Source organism: Ambystoma mexicanum, chromosome 10 (genome assembly GCF_040938575.1).
Source record: "Ambystoma mexicanum isolate Mex_15411 chromosome 10, UKY_AmexF1_1, whole genome shotgun sequence".
NCBI classification, from domain to species: Eukaryota; Metazoa; Chordata; class Amphibia; order Caudata; family Ambystomatidae; genus Ambystoma; species Ambystoma mexicanum.
The window spans coordinates 1,551,348,390-1,551,373,890 of NC_090932.1; the positions used below are offsets into that span (position 1 = coordinate 1,551,348,390).

A 25,501-nucleotide genomic window follows, 5' to 3' on the forward strand; every position below is an offset into this window, starting at 1 on the left:
ACCTACATTGCCGCTAAATCTTGGAACGCACTGCCCACAGATTAGAGCAGAAAACTCGTTCCTTGCCTTCCGAAAAAACTCAATCTCACTTTCTACTCACACCCACCGAATGCTCTGCTCACGTATACTGTAAATTGCAAATGTTTACCCATCTATAGCTAAGAATTGTCTAACAAGCGCCACGATGCCCCCAGGCTGTTGCGCGCTTTACAAAATCCAAATGAACACCAGAATTATGAGCCGAGATGTGAGGTCTTGTTTACTAGAATAAACAATAAGCAAATACCAAAATCTTGGAAGAAAGCAGAGGCGATCCCCATTTTTAAAAAAGGTGACCAGCACGACCGGAAAATCAACCTATTTCACTGCTGGATGTCCTGGGAAAACTATGCATGTATTCTCCTGAATAGACTAGAGGAATGGATAACGGCAAGTGGAAACTATGATCGTAGACAATCTGGATTTGTTGAAAAAAATAGATTGTGGACTATATTTACTAATAATCTGCTAAAGATGAAAACCATAAACTAAAATAAGGCTTTTTGGCATGCATTGATTGATATGGCCACAGCCTTTGATAGAGTTGATCGTGAAATGCTATGGGAAAAACTGAAATAAACAGGCTGCCCACAAGATCTTTTGTCAGCCATCATTGACCTGCACACAGACCCTACTCTACAGGTAGGATTAGGTCAAAAAGGAATCTTAACTAAGGCCATCAGTACCACAAGAGGCCGAAAGCAAATATGCCCTCTGGCATCAATTTTATACAATTTCTTCATTTTGGCAATCACAGACAGAATGGAGCCAACACGATTGTGCTCTCCTCGTTTAGGAGGAAACATAGGACTTCTGCTATATGCAGATGACCTTATTCTCCTAGACACCACTGCAGTTGGTGTGCAGCAAAAACTTGATGCACTTCAAAATTGTGAGTGAGAACATACAAAAAATAAATGCAAAAAACATTCTAATAATCAAAAAGAAACCAAAAATAAAAATTTCAAATGGTGTCTTGAAAATCAATCGATTTCATTAAGTAAAAGCACAAAGTACCTAGGAAGTATCAGTGATGGAGCGACAAACCGTGATCCAACATTTAAACCTAAAAATTGACAAATATCACAAGCTCTAATACTGAATAGAAGATATGGAAAATTCTCAATCCAAACACTTCTGGACTTTTACAAATTGAAGGGGTCAAGGTATGCAGGAGACACTGGATTGAGAATCCCATGGATGACGTGGGATAAACTAGACGGAAAGTTTTGGCAGAGAATCTTAGGACTACTGAACACTGTACCTATTGGAATTGTGTGCCACGAATTAGGTTTACATTCTTTACATGTACATATAATTTGGAAAGCACTATCCCCTTTCAGAAAAGTAGAGCTTTGCGATTGCTCTCCTCTATATGAGATCTTGAAAGCAGAAAATGAAAGACTACCTTTTTGGCCACAAACCATGGAGAAAGAAATGCACTGACATTTTTGGACCAACTAGGTGCAAGTACTGACATTACGAAATGATCCAAAGCGAATAAAAATATTGCATAGGTCAGTGGATTGGTCGCAATCTGAAGCAGCTCATGGAGCATCAACATTTCATACAATGTCAACCACCTGAACTAATAACCCTACGTTTTTTGCCAAAATACCCAAGGAAAAGTGCAAATCCTCAACATAGGGACCTAATCTTACGATTTAAACTCAACATTCTGAGACCGAAACAAATTGAAATACGGTTTGACAAATAACACGTCGACTGCGAACAAAAAGTCTCTTCAATATCTAGTCATGTTTTGTAAGAAATTTGAATCAGAAAGGGAGAACATCTTGCACAAAATCTTAACTCCTGCATGTGCCCTGGACTCGGACATATGGTGGAAAGCATTATACGATGATTCAAACCAAAAGGCCAATTAGAGCCCTAGGAATCTTTAGAAATTATGTTGAAAAAGATCAGACGCGATGGACAGACAAAATGAAACAACGTGACGAAACATCCAAGATATTAGCAGCTAAGCATATCTGGACAGATCGAACTGGCACACTGGAGTGCCAAATAATGGCATGGGACCGATTGTACAGAACGGACAAAAAAAATGAAATGCTTTTCAATTTCACTTCCCCTCCTCCATATGCCAAACACTTGTTTACAATAAAAGCTTTAATTAAAAAAGTCAATTTTACTTTACTGCTCTGGGAAACAGTACTTTATCCTAGAGAAGGTATTTAAACCTTTGGGAAATCTGAAAGACGTCCCTGTGCCACTGCAATGAAGGTGCTGTGACACAATGTAAAAGATGCCTATGGCCTATGAAGTTTGTCAGACTCCATAACCAAAGGAAACAGTACAAAATCACATTAAAACACATGAGTGGGGGGAAAATGGTCTTACTCTATCCAGGTTAAAAAAAAAAGTCCTCAAAATCCAGCAAAGTTGCTGGGGGTCTCTAAGGTAGAGAGTTAGCACATTTGAGAATACTCCCGAACACTTGGCATGGTTGTCGGGAGGGAGTGTTGTAGGTGGGTTGGTAGTGTTTCAGGTGTGCCACACAACAGCTGCTGCTTACCCGAGTATTTGTCGACTGGCAGTGTTGAGCAATTGGTGGTTGTGTCAGGTGAAACTACTGCGATAGCCGCCAGCCCCTGTGTTGAGATTGAAGCAGGGGGTTTTATTGGTGGTGTATTTCAGGGTGCAATGGATTATGAGAGTATTGGGAAAAGCCAGGTTTTAAGAGCCTTCCTGAATTTCCATATGCAGGTTTCTGCCATTCATTCACAGCCTAGCTGTCAATCACAGCAGAGTGGCTGTCCTTCAATGAAGGACAGCCAGCCAATCACCTCTGGGTGGATTCCTGTAACCAGAGCGACTAAGTACAGGGAGTTTCAGGCACCTCGCTTGCTTTCTGCCCAGCCAGACACGCTGGAGCTAGAGGCAGGCTTCACTGGTGAATCCCACCAAAGACAAAAACAAAGGGACCAAACCTGGTTAGGTGCACAGAGTAAATATCAAGAAGGACCTTTCCAACAAGAAATGGCGAAAAAAGAACACAGGGGCCATTTCAACAAGATGGGCACCCATGGGTGCTTTACTGAGCTGCAATTGCAGCCCGCAGTAGAAACACTAAATGGTAAAAAGTAAACCCCTGCCACCAGCCATTAATTGTAGAAAGGTAACAAATGTTATGACAAAGGGGACACTAAGTAACCCCTCCAGCACCCTATTGTAAGAGAGTCTGCTGGTCTATAAAGAGTTAAATTAAATGTAAGTAAAGTAAATTTCACTTTACTACTCTTGGAAACACTTCTCCAAGAGAAGGTATTTAAACCTTAGCAGAAATACAAATTTCTATGCAACGCTGCACTGAAGGTGCTGTGTGTCAATGTAAAAAGATGCCTATGGAGTTTGTTAGACTCCAAAACCAAAAGAAACCCAGGGTTCTGATTACAGAAAAATCAGAGAGGGGAAAAATGTCTCGCTCTCCAGGATAAAAATGAATAGTCCTAAAGTCCAGCAAAATATCTGGGGGTCTACAAGGTAGAAAGGAATTCGCACATTTCTGAGAATTCTCCTTAACAGTACCACCCCCCCCTTCCCAAAAAATATCTGTGCCCATTTGCATTTAAATAAACGTTTTTTTACAATACATAGTGTTTCTTTGGACCATTTGTATTATAATTGCATTTGTTCTGATTCTACAGCCCCTCTCCCTCCTAAGATAAGCCTGGCTGCTCTGTCTATGCTACCCTGAACTCAGGTGAGTCTTGTACTGCCTCAGCTGAATGGTTTACCTAAGCCCTTAGTTGGACTTCAGAGTAATTGTCTTAATACAATCCTACATAACATGGATCCCAGAAAGCCAAGGACAGACCAGGACACCATCTCCTACAGCACATTTAAAGTTATATCACCCATACAACCTATACAGAAAGTAATCCAATAAATGCCTACCAGTTTGCAGAAGAGGTGGAAGTTGCTGCGGGTGAACTCCCTGTGCCAGCATCCTTTGGACCAGTCCAGGGTGAAGTTGAGGCCGTACAATGGGAACATGAGATGGTACAGGCACCTGTTGTACAGGACGGAGGAAGGGAGCCCCTGGCACTGGAGATTCCATTGTAGGAGTCTTTCTTCCCATCGATTTGGGTCTGAAGTCTTGATCTTTGGTGTAGCGATTGTTCTGTGATAAGGGTGTGGAGCAAGCAGATCCCTGTGAAGCAGAGTACTTGTTTCCAACCACTGGGGATGAACTCTGTCCGGTGTTTGCAATAGAACCTGAAATTATGCCATCTGAAGGAAAAAATGAGAAATAAGGATAAACACCCCATGGACCATTTCAGGAGCCCCAACACATACATCAGGTTTTGGAGCTCTAGACTTTTGGCAGGATATTATTTCCATTACTAGTATGCACCAGTTTCTTTAGGCTCTCTAATCACAGCACTTACCCAATAATCTAGTCTTTATTAGCCAATGAGGACTGCCACCCGGTATGGCTGAAGTTTGTAGTACTTAATCAACTGTAAGGTGTGCCCAGATTATAAGGAAGTGTGTCCCTTCATTACGCTAGCACCAAAATAAATACACCCCTCTAGGGAAGGCTAATAGTCTATCTTGCAAGGATAACAAGTTTATTTTTACAAAAATGAGGATAGGTGCAAACATCTGATGCCTGAACCGTCTCTTCTGTACCTAAACTGTTCATTTCTCCTGCAAACTGGTGCAAGGCAGGAGCTTTTATACTCATGACTTGCTCCAGTGGCATCGCTGGATGTGGGCACGACTATCCCAACTCGTCCTGCTTCTTATACAAGGGATGCTCCAGTCTTCCTTTCTTCATCAGCGATTTCTGTCAGGCCATACTATTTAACATATCGCTACCTTATAGTCACTGGAGTCCAGCAGACTTACAAACCTTGAGGACTGGCCCCAGGAAAAACTAGACATTTCTATAACTCATTTTCATATATACTCCACTCATTTATATCTGTCTTGTAATCTTTTAAACCCGATTTTCATAATTCTGCATGTGGTGTATCAAGTTAAAATCCCTTTTAGCATATTTGCCACAGCTGCTGAGTTACTTTGTGCTGCTCTGCCAGCCTTAGTGACAACACCGCACAAGCCCTGTGATCCATTTTTAGCACAGGCTGCATTATTCCCCGCAGAGAGCCTGCTTCTATTGTGCTTTGAGATTCTTAGAACTGCATAGAATTTGACATTTACAAATGTTCACCTAATGGTTATTTGCATCTTATATTTAAATTATAACTGCCTTATTTTAGTATCGGCCCATGTCTGTGCAATTATATTTGCATTAGAGCTTTCCCAGTGCCCCCTTCCCTCTGGTTCCATGTAGTGCCTAGAAGCAGTCAAAAGGTTTGTCTAATTCTAAAGCGCTTGGGGGTGCAGGAAAGGACTAGCTCCTTCACACCACAACCAAACTGATTGATCATTTGGGCACACCAACTAGTGACTCCATTGATCAGGTCTGCCCTACTGAACTGCTCCAGCAGTAAATAATTCTGCCAGGACCACTAAAAGAACCCTACATACAGGTATCCACAGATTGTACCACACATCTCTCTACAGGCATGCAAACCTTGCTACAGACCGACTTCCTACCAGCTGCTCTGTATGCTCAGCAAGCCAAATTAGTCCAGTTTCTGGTAGTGAACCAAAAGCATGCACATTACCTTCATCACTGGTTGTGGATTTGCTAATTGCAGATTCATCCTTGCTCTTCTCTCTGCTCTCGTACATTTTGCGAATCACTGAGGTAGGTGTGAACGATGGAGAAAGCTACCGAAAAGAAAGCACATTTAAAAGCGATAATTTGTAAAGCGCAATATACAATAGAATGGTGTTTCAAAGCGCCACAAGGCTAAATGGGAAGGGAACAGAGGAAATCACAGTGGCAAGAAAAAATATACAGTTGTGGTCCTAGAAGGCATTGTGCCATTCTGCCGTGCAAAGGCATTGATAAGTGCGGGGCAGGTGGATCGAAAGGGGAAGCAGAGGCATGGACAAGTGCTGGGAGGCCCAAGAGGGAAGTGCTAAAGGGAGCCAGGAAGAGCACCTCTGGCTACGTGCTAGTACAGGCAGCTCTCAACTGTAGTATGTGGAGCCACCAGGCAGGGTCCTGTAGGGCAATGCAGAGGGGGTGCAGGTAATGACAGGGAGGAAGGGCTTGTGAGGTACATGAGGATCAGTCCACTGGTCACAGCGTTAGTGGGGTGATTAGTGATAGGAAAGAGGTAGAGAAGATGTTAGGGAAGATTGTATGCAGTACCCTTTGGGTGCACTATTGTATGCAGTACCCTTTGGGCGCGCTACAACAACCCTGACCTCCTAGCAATAGGAACCCAACCTTTGGTATAAGTCTGTACTACACAGGTTGGTAGAGTGATTGAGCAGCCAGGCATCTCATGGGTCAATGTGAGCAGTAGGGTAGTTGGGAGTTTTTTGAATACTTTTCACTGTGAATCTCATACACAAGGTTTCTTGATTAAACAATTTATTTAACAGTCTGAGTAAGCCTTCTCCAGAAGGGGCAATATAATAGTAACATACACTCCAAAATACACACTTAATTTCTCTAAATCAGCAAATACCCCCTCAAGTGACAAATAGCTAGGACAATGGACATTAATATATCACTGTTGTATTTAGAGCAATACTTAGGAGTATGTGCTTGGGAGAATTCTCAGAAATGTGCCAATTCCCTTTACCTTAGAGACCCCCAGCAACTTTGCTGGATTTCGAGGACTTGATTTTTTTTACCTGGAGAGTGCAAGCCTTTTTTTACACCACTCTCGTATTTTGATGTGCGTTTTACTCTTGTGTTCTTTAATTATGGAGCTTTAGGCAACTCCATAGGCATCATCTTTTCATGTGTGTCACGCAGCACCCTCAGTGCAGTAACAGCCTTTCTAGGCTCTCGCAAGGTTTAAATACTTTCTCGGATAAACTACTGCTTCCCAGAGAATTTAAAGTTAAATTGACTTTACTAGTCTTTTCAGATTCCTAGACCCAGAACATACTCTTTACAATTGAGTGCTGGAGGGATTACCTAGTATCACCCGTCTAGAAACTATGTAGCAGTCAAATGCTACCCTTGCCTATCGAGATGGCTGGTGGCAGTGGTTTTGCTACGAACTACCATGATTTTTCCCCGACCACCAACACTGGTAGCTAAAAATCGCGGGAGCCATGTTTTTCCAAGATGGCGCCTAAGCCCCTATGTTTAAACAGGTCCCGGTCTTTTTTCACCATTTCTTTTTGGAAAGGTCCTAGTGTTTGGCTCTGCACATCAGACTAGGTTTGCTCTTTGTTTCTATGCCTTTGGCGGGCTTCATGACTTAAGACCACCTCTGGCAGCTGAGTGTCTAGGGTGGGCAAGAAGGGCAGGAGGTGCCCGAAACACCCTGTGCTTAGTCTCGTAGGAGACCCAAATGCACAATGGCGTGATTGGCTGGCTGACTGTCCGGCAAGGACAACCAACTGCTGGGTGAGTGGCAGCTAGGCTGGAATGAATGGGAGGAAACTGGATAAAAAGGAGAGTCTCCTGGCTTGGAAGGCAGAGTCGACCACTGGAACGAAAGACCCGAAGACGAGCTGGAAGATGGCTGCTGCAACTACTGGACTGTTGGTTTGCCCAGTGGAGCCCTGCTGCAGATCTGAATCGCCACTTTCATCTCGACAGAAGCACCTGTAAGGACGACTTTCCTTTGAGTTGGTAGGACCAATCAACTCGTAAGTCACCTTGACACCATTCTCTGAGCTGGTTGCGTTTTCCTCAGAGTGCTGCAGGAAACAGACTAGCCAGGGAGAAGGTCACCAGTTTGTGTGCTGGACTACAGCTACCTAGAAGATTTGCCTTTGCCAGCTTTCTGACCAGTCCCAGTGCAGGAGTCCCCCAACGTCCTCACTCTTGTCTCCATGACTGAGGCTCAGGAACAGAAGGCTACAGCTGCATCTTTTTTCTTCAAAATAAGGTACTGTGAAAACCCAACCGAGAGAACTTGCCTCTCACTGCGAACGTACTTGGAACTTTGGCAACTTGCAGGCCTAGCCAGCTTGTGAGCCGACATACAAACCTTTCTTCCGTGAACTACTTCTAAGAACCTTGGCAAAGACACTTCTGTTTTTAATACCAGAACCGTTTTTATTTATACAAGACACTAGCCCATTGACTTTGGCCTACCTATTGCAATGAATCAACTCCTCTGGTGAACTCAAACTATTTGCACTGTTTTAAAGTAACTAATATTCGCTTTATTAACTTATGCCTTTCTGCTCCTACTTCAAATGCTCTGAATCTGGGTCCCGCACTCTGTTGAGGGGGGCTCACGCTCGGTCAGTCCTGCTTCCTGGGAGTCCAAAGGGTTTTCCTGGAGCTCTTGGCCAACTGAAAAGCAACGCACAATCTGGTGTTCCTCTCCCTGGCTCTCCGGTTCCAGCAGCAACTGCTTCGCGAGGATGTCCAGGTGGCTTACTTTGGAGTTAATTGGTCCCACCAACTCAAAAGGGAGAAGTCGTCCTTGCAGGGGCTTCTTCGTTGATACAAACGGCAACAGGGCTTCAGCGGGCTAACCAACAGTCCAGGAGTTGCAGCAGGCGTCTCTTCCAAGTACTTCGGATTCTTTTGTCCAGAGGTCGACTGCCTTCCAAGCCAAAAAGCCTCACCTTTAATGCAAGTTTCTCCCATTAATTTCAGCCTAGCTGTCAATCACACAGCAGGGTGGATGTCTGCCAAGGACAGCCCTCCAGCAATCACCCTTGGCTGCATTCCTGTAAGCAAGGAGACTAAGCACAGGGAGTTTCGGGCACCTCACTTCCTGCCCCTGCCAGACTCAGGAGCCAGAGGCAGGCTTCAATCATGAATCCGGCCAAACACAAACAAAAAGGACCAAACCTTGTTTGGTGGGCAGAGAACATCTCCATAACCTCTTCAGCAAGAAATTGAGAAAAAAACAAGACGGGGCCATTTTGACAAAATGGGCACCCATGGGTGCCTTACTGCAGCTGTGAGTGCAGCATGCATTAACACAATGGTAGTACAAAGTAAACCACTGCCACCAGCCATTAATTGTAGAAAGGGTAACAAATGTGAAATGAGAAGCTAAACAAAGGGTATACCAAGTAAACCCTCCAGTACCCTATGGTAAGAGTGCGTGCTGGGTCTAGAAAGTTACAAAATATAACTACAGTCATTCAATTTCACTTCACTGCTCTTGGAAACATTTTCACCAAGAGAAGGTATTTAAACCTTTGGGAAATCTAAGACTTCACTGTGTCACTGCAGTGTGTCACAATGTAAAGATGATGCCTATGGAGTTTGTCAGTCAAAAGAAACAGGCCAAATCACCGAAAAATACATGAGTGGGAAACAAGGTCACTCCACATTAAAAAAAGTCCTGAAGTCCAGCAAAAAGAGATGGGGTCTCCAAGGTAGAAGGGAATTTGCACATTTCTGAGAACAGGGTGAGAGGAGGAAGGTGGTGTGGGGGGAGTTTGAAGGCAAGCTGTGCTTCATCGGCATTACAATGGAAAGGAGGATAGAAGGAGGCGATCAGATAAGCAAGAGATTATTAGGGGGAAAACTGATTTCTGTACCAATTTCTTTTAACCATAGAGATGTCCCAGCTCTTGATGCTTAGGGCTTTTTAATTTTAACTGAGTGGAACTTGTCACTCCATTTCTTCAGACTATGATTTCTGTACTGCTCAATGTAAATTGAGTCTGGTAAACATTATAGGCATCCGATTTTTGCATTGCGACAGCACATTTTCTGCACTGACAAGGCCCTTGGACTTCGCTTAATATTTAACTACATTTTCTTGGGTGAACTACTGTTCCAAAAATAGTAAGACGACGTCTTACTTTTATTTTGTGGGTCCAGCACACCCCCCCCCCCCCCATGTAGTTTGCTGGAGGTTTCATAGTAAGGAACATGTCACTTACCTGTAACTGTACTCCAGCATAGGTCTGGCATGGATTCACATGCCCATGAATATTCCCTGTCAGGAGAAAGACAGTTCGGCAAAGAGAAACATCAGTTTAATTTCTGAGGATTCCCAGCCTAACACCACTGTTCTCTGCCATACTGCCCCCAGCCAATGACAGCCCTCTACTTAATCCCCTCCTCTGGCAGCCTTCAGATTTGGTAGCAGGTAAAGTGGCAGTAGGCCCAAGAGAAGAGCTGCAGAGGGGTAGGCGGGAGGGTTCACATGTGAATCCATGCCAGACCCATGCTGGAGAAGAACACGTTACTCTCTTACCTGGTAACGTGTTTCTTCTCCAGCATGGGGTCTTCATGCTCATGAATGAATACATAGCAGTACACATCCAACCACAGGAGGTGGCAAGGCTCAACATTAAGCATCTCTTACCTCCTCACCAGGCTCACCTACAAGCAAACAGGTTGTGCACCACTGCTTGGCCGACTATGGACTCCTACCTGGAATCCCAGTCGACGCAGGAGAATATTGTGAAGGTGTGCGTCGACCTCCACGTAGCAACCCTGCAGATGTCCAGCAGGGTCACACCAGACAAACGATGTAGTTGCAATGATCGCTCTGGTTGAATGGGCTCCCCCAACGGCCAGGCATCGGTATGTTTGCATCACCCATTGTCACCGGTTGGCAGCCGGAGAGCCACCAGGAAATGGAAGCCTTGACGAGGGCCTTCTATTGATTCACTGGGCCAAAGTTCAAACAGCTGTGAAGTCTTCCGAAAACTTTGTGCGGTCCACGTAGAACTTCAGTGCTCTAGCCACATCCAGCAAGTGCAAAGTCCTCTCAACCGGTGACTAAGGCGACACAAAGAAAACGGGTAACACCAAGGGCTCGTTGAGATGAAAGTCCAACGGCACCTTGGGCATGAAGGAGGGATACATCCGTACCACTACCCTGGTCTAAATACATAGGTTTACAAGAGAGGGCCTTGATCTCCCCCACTCATGCGGAGGTGATGGCCACCAGAAACGGTTTTTCACGATAAGAATTTCAGTGGTGCCGAATGCATAGGCTCAAACGGTGGACCCATGAGCCTAGTCAGCATCATCGAGCTCCCATGCCAGGGCCTTCACCGGCAGGAACAAATGGAAAAGTCCTTTGACGAACTCCTTGACCAGGCAGTGTGACCACAGCGACGACTGCCCCGGAGTTCTGGCATAGCAGGAGATAGTCGGTAGATGAATCTTGATGGAAGCATGCGCCAGTCCTGCTTTGGCCAGCAAAGGAAAATACGGCAACACCCGAGGAGCCGTAATCCGTACAGGGTCTAACTTCTGTTCACTGCACCAGACGGTGAACCTCTTCCACTTATGCCTGTAGCATTTCAGTGTAGACAAAGCCCTGGCCTTGGCAAGTATTTCCTTGCAGTCCGCCGGGATCTCGTATCCTCCAAACTCTAGCGCTGCAGGAGCAGGCCTGCAAGTTCAGCGACCCTGGGTTGTGATGCATGATCGCACCTCCTTCTCTGGCGAGAAGATCGGTGACCACCGGAAGCTTGACTGGAGGGGAAGCCGACTAGTCCAGGTCCGGGTACCAAATCTGTCGTGGCCACACTGGTGCGACCAGGATCATCCAGCACCGGGACCGTCTGAGTTGATAGACTAGTCACAGAAGCAACGACAATGTGGGGGGGGGTCTGTGGTCAGGGTAGTGGGGATGTGGAATGCATAGAGAAACAAGGCTGTCCCAGGGGAATGGGAACGCCATATCTCCCCCACCCCCATGCTCCCCGGCTGGAGAAACCTGCTGGCGAACATCCGGCACTTGGTGTTCATCACCGTCGCAAACATCTCGATGTGGGGATTGCCCAATCATCGGAATATAAGATCCACCCGGTGCTGCCAAAGCTCCCACTCGTGGCACGAGCGCAGTTCCCTGCTGAGGGAATCAATGTTCTTCCCTCCTGCCAGATGAAATGGGACGAGGAACATCCCCAGGGCAACAGCCCAGTGCCATAGGTCCCACTCTTCTATGGAGATCTAGTCCCCCCCCCACCCACCGCTTCTGGATGCAGAACATCGTGGTGGTGTTGTCTGTGAAGACCCTCATCACCTTGCCCTTGAGGGACGGAAGGAAAGATTTGAGGGCCCAAAACACTGCCTGACCTGCAACGACTTCGCAGGTAGCCACAGGCCTCTTGCATGGAGACTTCCAGTGAACGCGCCCCATCCCTCCAGGGAGGCGTCCGTCGTGATAGTCTCCTGATGAGGTGGGGTCTGGAAGTCTGCACCTGCCGACAGAGTGCGCAGACTCCCCACCACCATATCGCTCGACGGAAATCCTCGTAGAGATCTTGTCCTTGAAGCTTCTAGATACCTGGATACAACGGGTATCTAGGAACTCTTGCAGTGGCTGCATCCGCATCCTGCACAGCCGAAGGAGGTAAATGCATGACAACATCATGCCGAGAAGGGACTTGATTGACCTCACCCTTGCGATCTTCAGGGTCAACAGCCGTTGTACCTTGCCCAGGATGGCTGCTATCCTCTCCAACAGACGCCAGGCATGCCACTGTGTCGAGACCCCAGCAACAGTGCTTCTTGCGATGGCAAGAAAGACTTTTCATAGTTCATTGAGAACCCCAGCTCCGTCAGCAGCTGGCCGGTTTGCACTGTGTGTGCAAAGGCAGTCTCCCCAGATTTCGCTCGCATGAGCCAGTCAATGTAGGGGTAAGCGTGGATCCCTTGCAGCAGGCACTTGGTGAAAACCCTTGGCGCCGACTTCAATCGAAGGGAAGGGCCTTGAACTGACCGTGTTGCCCTTGAACCACAAAGCGCAGAAACTTGCAGTGTCCAGTGAATGGGGGATGTGAAAGTAGGTATCCTCCAAGTCCAGCGACGACATGAAATCCCCTTCAGCTGTCCCAGTACGTGCTGAAGGGTGAACATCCGAAATTTCTGGGATCTGATGTATTTGTTCAGACGGCAGATGTCCAGGATGGGCTTCCAACCGCCCGTCTTCTTGACGAGGAAGAAACGAGAGTACACTGCGGAGCCTCTTTACGATGCGCTTTATGGCGCCTTTCTTCAGCAAGGCCCACACCTCCCGCAAAAGCTGCGGGACATTGTTCTCCTGCCTGGCCGCGGATGGTATGCAAGGACACTTCAGTTGGAATTCGAGTGTCTGTGGGCTAGATTGTCCAGCACCCAACGGTCGGTGGAGATTGACTTCCACATGCTCACTAAGTTCACCAGCTGGCCTCCCACCAGGGCGAACGGGTGGGGGCCCGATGTCACAACTGGCTCAATCCTGCTTCACTGTGGAGGTGCCGCCTTGGGGACCTTAACAATGGCAATCTCCTCCGGACTTGCTGCAGCCCCTGTAGACCTCCTAGGCCGAAGAGCAGGACAGTTGATGGGACGATGAGCTTCCGCCGAAGCCCTTTACGCAAATTTGGGACTTTCCTCCAGAGGTCCGAAAGGACAGGGTCGCTGTTGGTGCCCAAGGCACACGCTGTCTCGGTATCCACCTTGAGGACCTGGAGGGACTCGTCCACGGTCTTTCCGAACAAAGTATCCCTGTCGAAAAGCATGTCCAATACCCTCGACTGCACCTCCTGGTGAACGTTTGTGACCTTCAACCATCCCTGCAGACAAAGGCAAACGATGTTGCCCATATGGCGGAATCCTGCATCGGCAATGCCCGTGGCCACTGTGATGGCATGGTCCGACGCCACCTCACCCTCCTGCAGGATCTTCAAGGCTTCTGCACCCTTATCCTAGGGAAGGCAGTCCAGGAGGGGAGCGATCTTAAACCAGAGTGGTCGTAGCTTAGTTTATGGTTGTTTGCACCGAAGAGATGACTCATCGTCCCAAGGCGTCGCCGCCGAGACTACTGAATCCAGTGAAGGCTGGGACCTTAACAATTGGGTGCAGAGTTCGACACCCTGTATTACTTTTCATACCGGTCCCTCTTTGCTGAGGCCAGCTGGTTCTTTATAAGGGACAGCCCCTTGTCGCAAATGTCATCCAACAGAGGAATCATCAGCACAGTCTTCCTTTTTGCCTCGCGGCGTTGGTACAGGAAACACTCCTTTTCCTCGGCGGTCAGCTGAAACACGTCCGAGGCCCTAGAGATCATGGCATGGACCTAGCCTTCATCAGGCAGGGAGGCTCTGTGTGGCGGAGACAGGAGATCTCCTAACCCACCATTGTCCGTGCCAGTCGCCGCCGTGTCTCTATCCGCCCTCATTGGAGGGGAGGGGGCGACTGGTGAAAAAGAGGTGGAGGGTGCACTCTTCTTGGTAGGGGGGCGCATCTTATGGCCCTGGTGCCGCAGGATCAACCGGCACCGCAGGAATTGTCAGCAGAAGGTGCATCCTCATACGAATCTCAGAATACAAGGTGTGGAGTGCCTGGAGAATGTCCACTGAAATGTCCACTGGGGGTTGAAGTGGTTGCTGAGGTGGCGGAGGTGGGAGCGACTGTGGCAGCGACATAGGGTTCTCCAACTCTTCGATGGCCTGCTCCTCCTCGTCAGTCTCGTCGCCACTCTCGATGTCTCCCTCCCATAGGCCTTGGCCTCGACTAATTTCTTCTGCAAAACGGTCTGGAGAGTAGAAAGCTCCGCAGAGATGTCCGTGCCCTGCAGGACTACTGTGCCCCCTGTCCCTTCGACCAGGGGAGACTTTCAGGGAGATGAAGAGCATCACCTTCTCTGGCATCTTCTCTATGGGCTGGAACGACGATTCCCTCCTGGCAGGCAAAATCCTGAACAAAGGCGGCAAGTCCTTCTCTGCCATGTCCACGTGGGGTAGGCCTTGAAGCTTCTGGAATCCTCCAAGAAGAAACTCGATGACATTGCCCTTGAGGGGTGCTTAAGAACCCGAAAACTGGTCCCCGTTAATCAGAAGATATATCGATGGAGCTTGAAGCGCGATTGGCCGGAAAAATAGAGTAGAACTCTTAGAAATAAAAATCACAAAACGCAGTAAAATTTCAAGAGCTATAGCATGAGGACTCCCAACACTTGATTGTTCGATAAAAATCTGAAAATGGCTGCCAAAATAGGGGCTTAGGTAGGGCAGTATGACCCAGAGACCAGTAATGGGTCGTTGAGTTCAGAAATGAAACTGATTTTTTCTTTACCGAGGATTCCCAGCCTGACGGGGAATACTCATGAGGAGCATGTGAATCCATGCCAGACCCCATGCAGGAGAACTCCTTTATCCCACTTCTCATGTAACATTGTTACACCAACTAATTTGAACGGCAGGTGGCAATGGTTTCTTCACTACCTTGTGCCATGTATCTACAGGCTGAATCCTCAGCAGCACTACAGCACCCAAGGGTGACCATTTTCTCAAAACGGCCCCTGTCTTTTTAGAACCATGTGTCAGTTAGATCCTTCTGGGCTTTTACTCCATTTGAATCGGGTTGGAGTCCTTTGTGCATTTTGCCTTTGGCAGGCTTTAGCCCTGAAGCCAGACCAGGTTCCAGTGTCTGGAAAGGAAGTGAGGGAGGTGCCCGAAACTCACTGTGCTTAATCCCCTTGGTTACAGGAATGCACCCAAGGGGATTGGCTGGCTGTCCTTGGAGGACAGCCACCCTACTGTGTGTTTGACAGTTTGGCTGGAATCCATGGGAGAAATGTGCATAAATATGCAAGGCTTTTTGCTTGGAAGGCAGAGCCCACCACTGGATGAAGGAATCCAAAGAACTTGGAGACACCTGCTGCAACTCCTGGACCACTTGTTTGTCCGATTAAGCCCTGCTGCAGTGCTGAAGCTTCAAACTTGCCTCGACTAGAGAAGCCCTGCAAAGGACGACTTCTACCCTTGGGTTGGTGGGACCAATCAACCCCAAGACAAACTCATCTGGAAATCCTCTGAGCTGGCTGTACTTCCATTGCTGCTGCAGGAACAGATTGCCAGGGAGAGGAACACCAGAATCAAGTGAGTGGTCTAACTCGGACTAGAGATCCAGGAAGATCCTCCAGACTCCCATGAAGCAGGACTGACCAAGCCTGAGCCACCTAGAGTGCTGGACCCCCAGATGCGAGGAAAGTCCATAAGGTATCCAAGCACTGCGGTGGTGCCATTTGTGAGAGCCAGGAGAAGCTGAAACCATGAAGTACCGCCGATGTGAAGTTTGCCCATTGCTGCCGTCGATCTTCAATTCTTAGTGCAGGAGTCCCCAGTCATCCTCCCTCTTGTCCCCAAGACAAAGGAACAGGAGCTGCAGACCTACACAGTAACAGAAGCCAGCTGAAACAAATTTCTTCAAACCAAAGTAACTGTAAAACGAAGGCTACTTATCTCTTGTTGTGTAGCCTTGCTAGTTCTCAGTTGAGACTTGTCTTGGTTGCTTTTGGAGAGTTGCTTGCAGCTTTACCCCTCACAAGCCTCCCAGCTTGTGGCCCAACAGTGATTTCATTTTCTACAAAGACTTCTAAACCATTGTGCAAGACTAATTCAAGAAGTGCTTCAGCTCCCCTAGCCTTTGCTCAATTGACATTGGCTATCCTGGCTCACTGAAAGACTATACTCTGGCTTTGTGCTTTAACTACCCCTCAACAAAAGTCATTCTATAACTAGTGTAGCTGTGAAAGGGTTAATTTACTTTGCATTGGGGGGTTCAAAAGTACTTATCTGCTTAAGGATATTTGTTAACCATCTTATTCCCCAACTATTTTCCTTTTAACACCAAACGCTAAATGTACCCGTGATATATCAATGTCTACAGTGTCCTAGTTATTTAAGTCACCTCAGGGTGTAGGAAGTGTCTTTGCCACCACAAATGCGTATCTTATTTATTGAAACCGAGTATTTAAGTATATTTTGAGTTACATATATTGTTCCCTTCTAAAGAAGGCGTATTCAAAGTGACTTAAATAATTGTTTAATCAAGAAACCTTGAGTGTAAGTTTATTTGGATAATTGTCACTGTGAAACTGTTACAACCCTACTGCTCACATTGACCCCTCCTGAGATAACCTGGGTGCTCAGTCACTACCAACTTGTGTAGTACATATCTACACCACTAAAGTCCAGCAAAGGCAGTCTCCAAGGTAGAAGGGAATTAACACAGAAATGAGAATTCTCCCCCAACACTGCTTGTTACCATACTGGGTTTCAATTGTCAAACACGTATTGATGGGATAAAAGACCACCTACATCCCTCGGAGCATCTAACTTTTTCCAAGTCCAAAGTACGTGCTGATCCAACTAACATTTCCCTACTTTTAACTCAATATTGCAATGTGATCCCAAATAAGTGTTTCCTGAACTGCTGAATGAGCGCTTTTTGCATTTTAAACGGGCACTCCTGTTTACAGCTGATTTGCCTACAGCAGCACTGCGAGCAGAGCTCTTACTGCTCTGCTTCTTGGAGGGGGCGGGGCCCTAGTGGAACACGTGATGGATCACGTGACCTACAACCTCCACAAATTGCCAGCCCAACCACCCTTGCGGCGTTAAGCCCTGGAGGCAGTAAGGGCTGGAGCTGCGGTTTTGCTCTTCAGCTGTGACTTGTGATTGTGCTACGGCCCTGTGAGTAACAGACCTAGGTCCTATTCTCCATCATCAGACTAAAACAGTATTTAGGGTAAGGGGGAGAGGCGGACTCTGGTAGCTCCTCTAGCTGACGGGTGTTCCTTACCCTATTGCTGGGAGCTTTTCAAGATCTACGCAACTCAATGGTTTCATTATTTACGTACTGACCCTTTATTCGGAACAATTAATTGACATACTTGTTGCTATATTCATTTCCGATTTGTTATCCCCATTTCTGAAGGAGATCCATATTTAATTGTATTCTATTATTAAACTGTATTTGTTGTACTATTTTATGCATTTTTGCTAACCTTTGTATGCAGTGCTTTTTTAAAATTGTTTACTACTCTATGGTTCACAGATTTGATCTCTAGGAGCCCCTCTACTTTATCACCAATAGACTTTTCACTGTTAAACCCTATGGTTTTCTGCCTGTGTCCCTTTGTGTTCTCCACTGTTTTGAATGACATGTAAGAGACTTAGGAGTCAGGTAGCTATGGAGGCTCTTTATTCTACTCTCCCTGTAGTGTTGGCTCTTCCTCCTTCCTCTATAGATTGTATTCTATCAGGAAAACCCATTCCTGTTTGTGTAAACCACAACATACAACAGTACACTCTAGAGGATTCTGTTTCTAAAAGATGTATGACTCATGCCCAAATTCATTCGCAAGATAGGACTGACTTAGTTAATCTGATGGGTATTATCCCACGCACCCCAGCCAACAGTTGCATCTTTACTGGAAATCAAGATATTTCCATAGATGCACAGGAAGATTGTTTGGCAGCCACTATAGCTTCAAACTTGGAAGGGGACAGCCTTCTTAGGGCAAAGATGCACACTGATCACCTGAATGTTAGTACAGTGAACTCTGTGCACCCAACCCCTGTCCCACTCCAAACTAGGCTGCCTTTACCTAACCTGATTTTGGATGACTGTTGTAAATGTTAATGAATCTTCTGTTCTTTCTAAAGAGTCTACTGTGCAACAACTGCCTTGACCAGAGGCTGATAGGAACTTTGGTAATCCCGGTATTAATTTATCACCCGAGGCATTTTCCTCTGGTAAGGGAGTTAACGGTTGCCAGTCAAAGGATCGAATCTAAAGGGTCAACAGGTCAAAGGATCAAATTTTTTTTGGGGAGGGGGTGTCTCCCCCCCACCCCCCAACCGTCTTTTTGCTAAAAACCACTTTTCCCTAAACGAAAACCAAAAAAATATATAATTAAAAAAAATTCGATCCTTTGACCTGTCGAACCTTTAAATTTGATCCTTTGACTAGACACCGAGTTTAACCATACTTCCTCTATTCATGTTACTCTCTGCTACACCTGTTGGCATTGCCAACACATCCACAGTGAAACCCTTATTGTTTAAAACTCCACTCAGAAGACCTTTGATCAATTCCCCATAAAACAAAATCTTACATGTTCCCAGGGTAAACCTATCCAAGGAAAAAAAATTCTAATTTCTTGGGAAAAAGGACAGCCACTAGTACCCTTATCAAAGCTCCACACTCAGTTTTAACAGTGGCCACCTTGGATCATACGCACTTGGCGGATGTAGTAAAGAAGTTGGAAACTGAAGACCCCGGAAATAATGATAGATATCAGTATCAGAGTGTGCAGATAAGACAATAGCTGAGAGTCATTTGGATTCCAATTCCATTAACATAAATAATGTAACTCAGAAAACCTGTGATGCCTCGTATGTGGGCTCTCCTACGGAACTCACTAATTTTATTGACGAGTATACTGAGAAGCAAAATTGGCTCCGAGAAAGGGGTTTACGTTCAGATTCACAAAAGGATCATGCTAGCCAGTCTGTTATGCACCACACCCTTAAAGAGGCAGATGACAGAATACAATTAACTCAACCCACTTTATCTGCATTGAATATGGTTCTTAGTTCCTTTGTGAGTCTCTATGACAACATATGGACAGAGGTTAGATCACACTCTTTTACTCTCTGAAATCTATAACAGACTGGAAGGTCTGGATAGATTTCAAGAATTGGTTAAAATTATTAAGGAAGAGCATCCCTTAATAATAAAACAGTCGCCAGACTCTGTTCTCCCTACCCACCCGACTACGGCAGTGCCTTCGGTCAAGATAGCCTTAAGTGTTCAAACAGATAGTCTCCCAGGGGACCCCATTAACAGGGACTCCCCTTCAAGGTACGGACAGGGGAATTTCCAATCAACTTCCTGACTTCCCCTACGAAGGCTGAGCCCATACAGGTGGGCCGTATCCATGATTTAGATCTCGTTACTACCCCCACAAAAGTAACTACCAAACCCCTAGTAGAGAAAGCCCTAGAGGGGCTGATCCCTAAATCTTTAAGCCCAATTTCTACGGGTTTATCTCCAGGACCTACCATTCAAGCAATGGCTGACTCACTTAAGGGAAACAATATTGTTCCGTTATTTAATCCTAAACCTGACTTTACTTTGGGAAAACCGGTTGACACCATCGACCTCACTAAGGTTTTGGTACAGTGAAGAGGTTTGCTCATAGCTAAAAAATAAAAATAAAACAAATGAAACAAATAAACTCTTATACTAATCAATTCTTCCAAAATCTTATTCTGGCTAGTGCCCCTACGCGTGTAACAAATCCTACCACTTCTAAAGGCATTAAGAAGCCGGTGGAATTAGTAGTACCTGTGATCACTACTTTAACTGTAGCTACTGCTTCTGCTGGACCAATCTCATTACCGTCTATACTGGCTATAGCTAGGCAGCCTGATCCTTTGGTACCTAGTCCTATGCCAGGGGACAATATTCCTGGGGTGGAGGTTGGTTATAGTGGGCGACCCGAGGAAACTCCCGTTACCTGCCTCCCAAAAATAGTATCAACTCAACCGGAGATTATAAACAATACCGCTCCAGTTTGGATGCCCAAATTGTATGTAAGACGACAGCACCCGTTCCGGACGCAGTTCCCCTAGCTACTCTCGGCAATGCTTCATCTACATCAGTTCCTACCTACCCTGAGCCTATCACTAGCTTATCGGCAAATTTGGTCAACCTCAACATGGTAAAACAATTATTTCAGGAGCTTCTTAATACTAGTTCATCTACTGGGAGGGTTCTTATTTCAACTACGCGCTTGGCCGAGGATGGGGCCCCTAATACCTTTCCTGCTCCTATAGTTAGCCTTCCATTTTGCCACTCCGATGGTCACCTGACCAATACAGAGTCCACAATGGGGGCGAGTGTTATGGGATTCAGATCAGTGGAGGGTCTCTATGTTCCTAACTCTTAATTGAACTAATTCCAAGCCGCCAAATGGGAGGTTTAATTAATGGTCATCAAAGCACTTCTACCAGCCCCGAACTCTCTCAAAATGAGAATTCCTCTCATTTGTCTGAAAGATTTCCTTTGGGACCATATGCCTCTCAAAATAGGTCCATATTAAAGGGTTCTAGGGGCACGGATCTGGAAGCTGATTCTTTAAGATAGTTTACTAAAAGTATAACTGACTCTTTACTGCATTCAGTGGAGGTTAAAGATTCTCTAGATATCTTGCAGCTTATTAGCCTTTGGGGTCAGGATATACTCGTCTGTCTCAATCGTGGGAAAATATTAAACATTTTCCATCAACTTCCCTCTTTCACTCATTTCCCGTTATATGGAGAGGATTTTCTTTCCCCCCATAAAGGGACGTGTAGATTTGAGCAATATTGTTTTGAAATCTAGAGTGGTTTTAGAACCAATTATGGCCCAAAGGGATGGCCTATTGCAGCTTGGTTTTGATGTAAACTTGCTACAAACTAAGCATCCTCCTGGTAAATATGGAGGGTTGAAGAGTATAGGGGAAACCTTACAATGTGTACCATCCGGAAAGAGCTCCACAGTATCAGCAGAGGCAATTTACGCCCAGATTCAATGGAAATGCAAGAAGCTGGGCCCAGGTTACCCCAGGCCTGTGGAAATGATCTTTCTCCCAAGTGCCCTGTTACATCTACTCATGCTCCGGTCCCGAATACATTTATTTTTCTCTCCTGGAATTCAAGGGGAAGCACTCATCTTTTCACCAACACTGATACAGTACGTATGATTAGGGCTTCACACGGTTTCTTTTTACAGGAAACCTGGTTGCTCCATCCACCCGTAGATGGATTTGTTATCCATTTTCAAAGCGCTAAATCCAGTTCAGGAGGGAAGGCCTCTGTGGGGCCTTATTAGAACCAGAGCTTCTTTTGGCTTTAGGAGCAAGGTTATTGCGGATACGCCTTTTTGTATTTTGGCTTTGGAGGTCACTTCCCTTGATGGTCTGGTTAATATTCTTCTGATTAATGTATATTGGCATAAGTGCATTGCTGTACGAGTCGTTTTTGGAAAGTCTTACGGATATGGTACTTACTTGGAGATCTTCATATCCTAGGGGGAAGTTGATCTTGGCTGGTGATCTGAACTCTGACTGTTCGATTTCATCCGAGCCCAAATATGATGATCTGGCCTTGGTTTGGGAGGACGATAATCGGCGAGGACAGAAATTTGATAGGGGTAAACTCTGGAATCTAGCTCTGAACTCGGTTGGGCTAACCTGCATCAACAGCTTCTATGATGCTACTCTTCCACCATGCCCTACTTGGCATAGAGGTCTCTAAGCGTCTACTATAGACTACGTCCATGTAGACCATTCTTTGTCTTCTCTCTCACCTGAGGTTGAGGTTTCCTTTAACCCATGGAGTGACCCTGGGTCTTTGGTGGTCACTTTTCCCCCTCCCTTTCCCATGAAGTCATTGCCCATTGGGGGTCCTTGCCATCTTAAAACAGTGCGACAAGGGACAGGGATAAGTTGGTCACCTGCCAATATTAATCTCCTTAACTGTAAACTGATCTCTGCATTTAACCATACTTCATTCTCGTGGAAATTGGCTGTATTTAACACTTTACATTTTGACAACTTTCTCTGTGCTCTCCATAGTAGCATCTCTGGCTCTCTTAGAAAGGGTTTCCCTAAAGAATCCCATTCTCATAGGTTTGATCATGAGTTGGCGAATGAAAAGGAATATACTCGGAAACTTATCAGAGAGGTTCAAGTACTCGACATTGACTGGGATAATAAAAACCAAAATTAAAACTATCCACCAAAAATATTAAAACTATTGCAAATCAAGAAAATCTAGTTTGCTACAAAATGATGCGGAGTCTATGCTAAGAGTACTTGTTAAAAGACATCTTAGGGCATTTTGGGCAATTTTTTCTAGTCAAAATGATGTGATGGTGGCTGACCAGCTGAATGCCATGCCAGAGGATCAATGGGTCGAACATTATACTGAACTGTATGGCACAGGGGGAGAGGGGCTAGAACCTTGTACAATGGGGCAGAATGATCCAAAAGATCCTCGGGTCCCCCTCATTGATTATGAGATACTTGGCCTTATTACCAGAGCCAAGAACTCAAGGGCCCAATGGCTTAACACTTTCAAAGCAGAATCGGAAATTTGGGCAAAACTATTATGTTTGTTATTCCAAGATATTGTTGACTCTGGTAATGTTCCAACCAGTTGGCAGACGGCATACATTGTCCCCATCTTTAAGAGAGGCCAAAGAACTTTGGTCAAAAATTATAGACCAATCTTATTGATGCAGACTGTAAGCTCTTTGCCTCGATGCTTCTCTCCCCTCCGACTGTCTGGATTAAGGAAAATCATATTCTGCCGAAGCAACAAACAGGTTTCAGGGCTGGCCATTCTACCAATCTTAATGGTTTCATTCTAACTGCCCTCCAAAATTCAACCTAGGGAAAATATGGTGCTTCTCTGTAGGTTGCCTCAATTGATCTGTCAAATGCTTTTGATTTGGTAATTAGGTCAAGACTTTGGGGAAAGCTGTCAAAGTGGGGGATCCCCCCAGGTCTGCTCTCCTTGATAATGGCAATGTATGAGAACTCAGGGGTCCATATCAGGATTGATCTTGAAGGAACACTTTCCAGAAGGATTAGGAATTGTATCGGGGTTAGACAGGGCTGCTCATTAGCCCCATGCCTTTTAATCCTCCATCTTGCAGATGTTGAGGAATTTCTTGGAAATACAGGCATGGTGAATGCTAAATTGGGGGATCTTGGGCTCTCATTGTTGGCATATGCCGACGATTTTCTTGTTTTTGATCATACTAAAGTCAGCCTACAGAGGCGTATTTGCAAATTCGAATATGCCACCCATAACGGGTTAAAAATCAACCCGTGTAAAACTCGTACAATGGTCTTTAAGGGGGAGAGGGGAACAAATAAAATCTGGAAAATTGGTAGGGAAAACATAATCAGAGCACATAAAATTGTCTATTTGGGATTCTTTATTCTGGCTCAGCCATCGGCCATTGAATTAAGACGTTCCCTTATACATAAAATGCTCCCGCTTCTTTCTCAATCGATTAAGCTTGATAAAAAGTATGATATGTTGTCATTTAAGCCTATTGTCGATTTCTTCAAGGGTAAGGTGACCCCAAAATTAACTTATGGAATGGAACTGCATTATCTAGCCCTTCTGACCTTTTGGGATACCCTCGAGGGTATTGGAGGAAAATTATGAAATTACCCAATTGTGTCCCAATAGTGGCTATAAGATGAATTGGGCTTGGTCTCTCTACAAGAGAGAATTCTTTGAAAAGTCCTAACCCTTTTTTCTGCTTTACCCTCTCCTAAACTTAACACCCTCTATGTTGATGTGGGTAAAACCCTCTTTGCAAAGGGATCCTTAGATCTTAAACTATCTTTCTAGTTTTTGTGAACTCTAATAGGACGCCAGCAGATCTTTCCACAGATAGGGAAACCCTGTTAACAAACCCCAATAAAGTCAAGCAATCCTTTAGTGCCGATTGGAGTCACACCCTTGAAAAAGTGCATGTTTACCCTTCTCTTATTCACAATTTGAGCACAAGAAGGGGCAGTTTGTCTTTTATATTGACTCAATTACCGAATCGTCACTTTCACTCACTTCTCAAGCTCAGATGGAACCTTCTCCCTACTAGGGAAGTTCTTTATAGAAGAAAGGAGATTAGTGATTTAGATCTTTTATGCCGGTTTCGTCATACTCCTGGGGTTATTGAATCTCCTCGACATCTCTTTTTAGATTGCATAGCTCTGGAAGGTCCTAGGGATCTTTCCCTAGGAAGATTCAATACCCTGGGTGACCTTATCTGGTCTAGGTGTCTTGCCATCTCTAATATTAAAGATGGTCTTGCTGTGGCTGGATTTATCAAATTTTTAGATCTGTATGCGTCTTCCCTTTGATTAAACTGTATGATAATCTGTATGATGAAATTTTGTCATCTTACTGCTATTTCTCTAAGATTGATGTTATGTAAAGGGAAGCTGCCTTTTAACCGGCAAAATTATTTCGCATTTTAACTTGCACTGAATTCTTTTATCAGAAATTGATTCTTAATGTGTTTCTCATCCTTAAAAAGGGATAATTGGGTCTTTATGTATCTTTTTTAGTATATATGAAATGAAATTTATTTTTCTCATGTTTTCTACTTACTGTATTTGTAAAGGTTTCTTTTTGTAAACCATATACAATAAAAATGAAGAAATAAGTGTTATTACGGACCTCAAATGATGTCACTCAATATGCTGGAATATGTATAACAAAAAGTTACCTGCTGCATTGCTCTTGTTGCATTGGATCCTAACCTTTGGGATTAATGTTAGTAGTTGCTGCTTTTTCAAGAGGGTCTAATTATCCTTGTGTATGACAATGCATTACTTACCGTAAAAGCATTTCTGATGATTGTATCTGCTTAGATTCACATGCTGTGCATAGGTCCGACATCCAGTGGCCACTGCGGAGTATTGCATTTTGTTTTTCGTAGTCGAAAAGGGACGTCGACAGGGCGTGTCTGAAATACTATCCCTATAGTGACGTGTGTTGTACCCACAATCCCTCACGCGTTGAGGTCCCTCTGTTTGTATTTTTCTGCCCTGACGGAGCCTTCTAGACGTGAGTACAGAAAAGAGATAAAAAGAAGTCTATGTTCCTT

General features: G+C 45.3%; 1 protein-coding gene across 6 annotated transcripts in view; it reads right to left on the reverse strand.

Annotated features, from left to right (window-relative positions):
- EIF4ENIF1 (eukaryotic translation initiation factor 4E nuclear import factor 1) overlaps nt 1-25,501 on the reverse strand; it is a 386,373-nt gene that overhangs the window by 33,956 nt on the left and 326,916 nt on the right. For all 6 annotated transcript variants that reach the window (XM_069619809.1, XM_069619814.1, XM_069619813.1 and 3 more), the window contains 2 exons: nt 5,700-5,805; nt 3,958-4,293 (listed from right to left, as the gene is read on the reverse strand). In XM_069619809.1, coding sequence (XP_069475910.1) covers nt 3,958-4,293; nt 5,700-5,805 — 442 coding nt within the window. The remainder of the gene's footprint in view (nt 1-3,957; nt 4,294-5,699; nt 5,806-25,501) is intronic.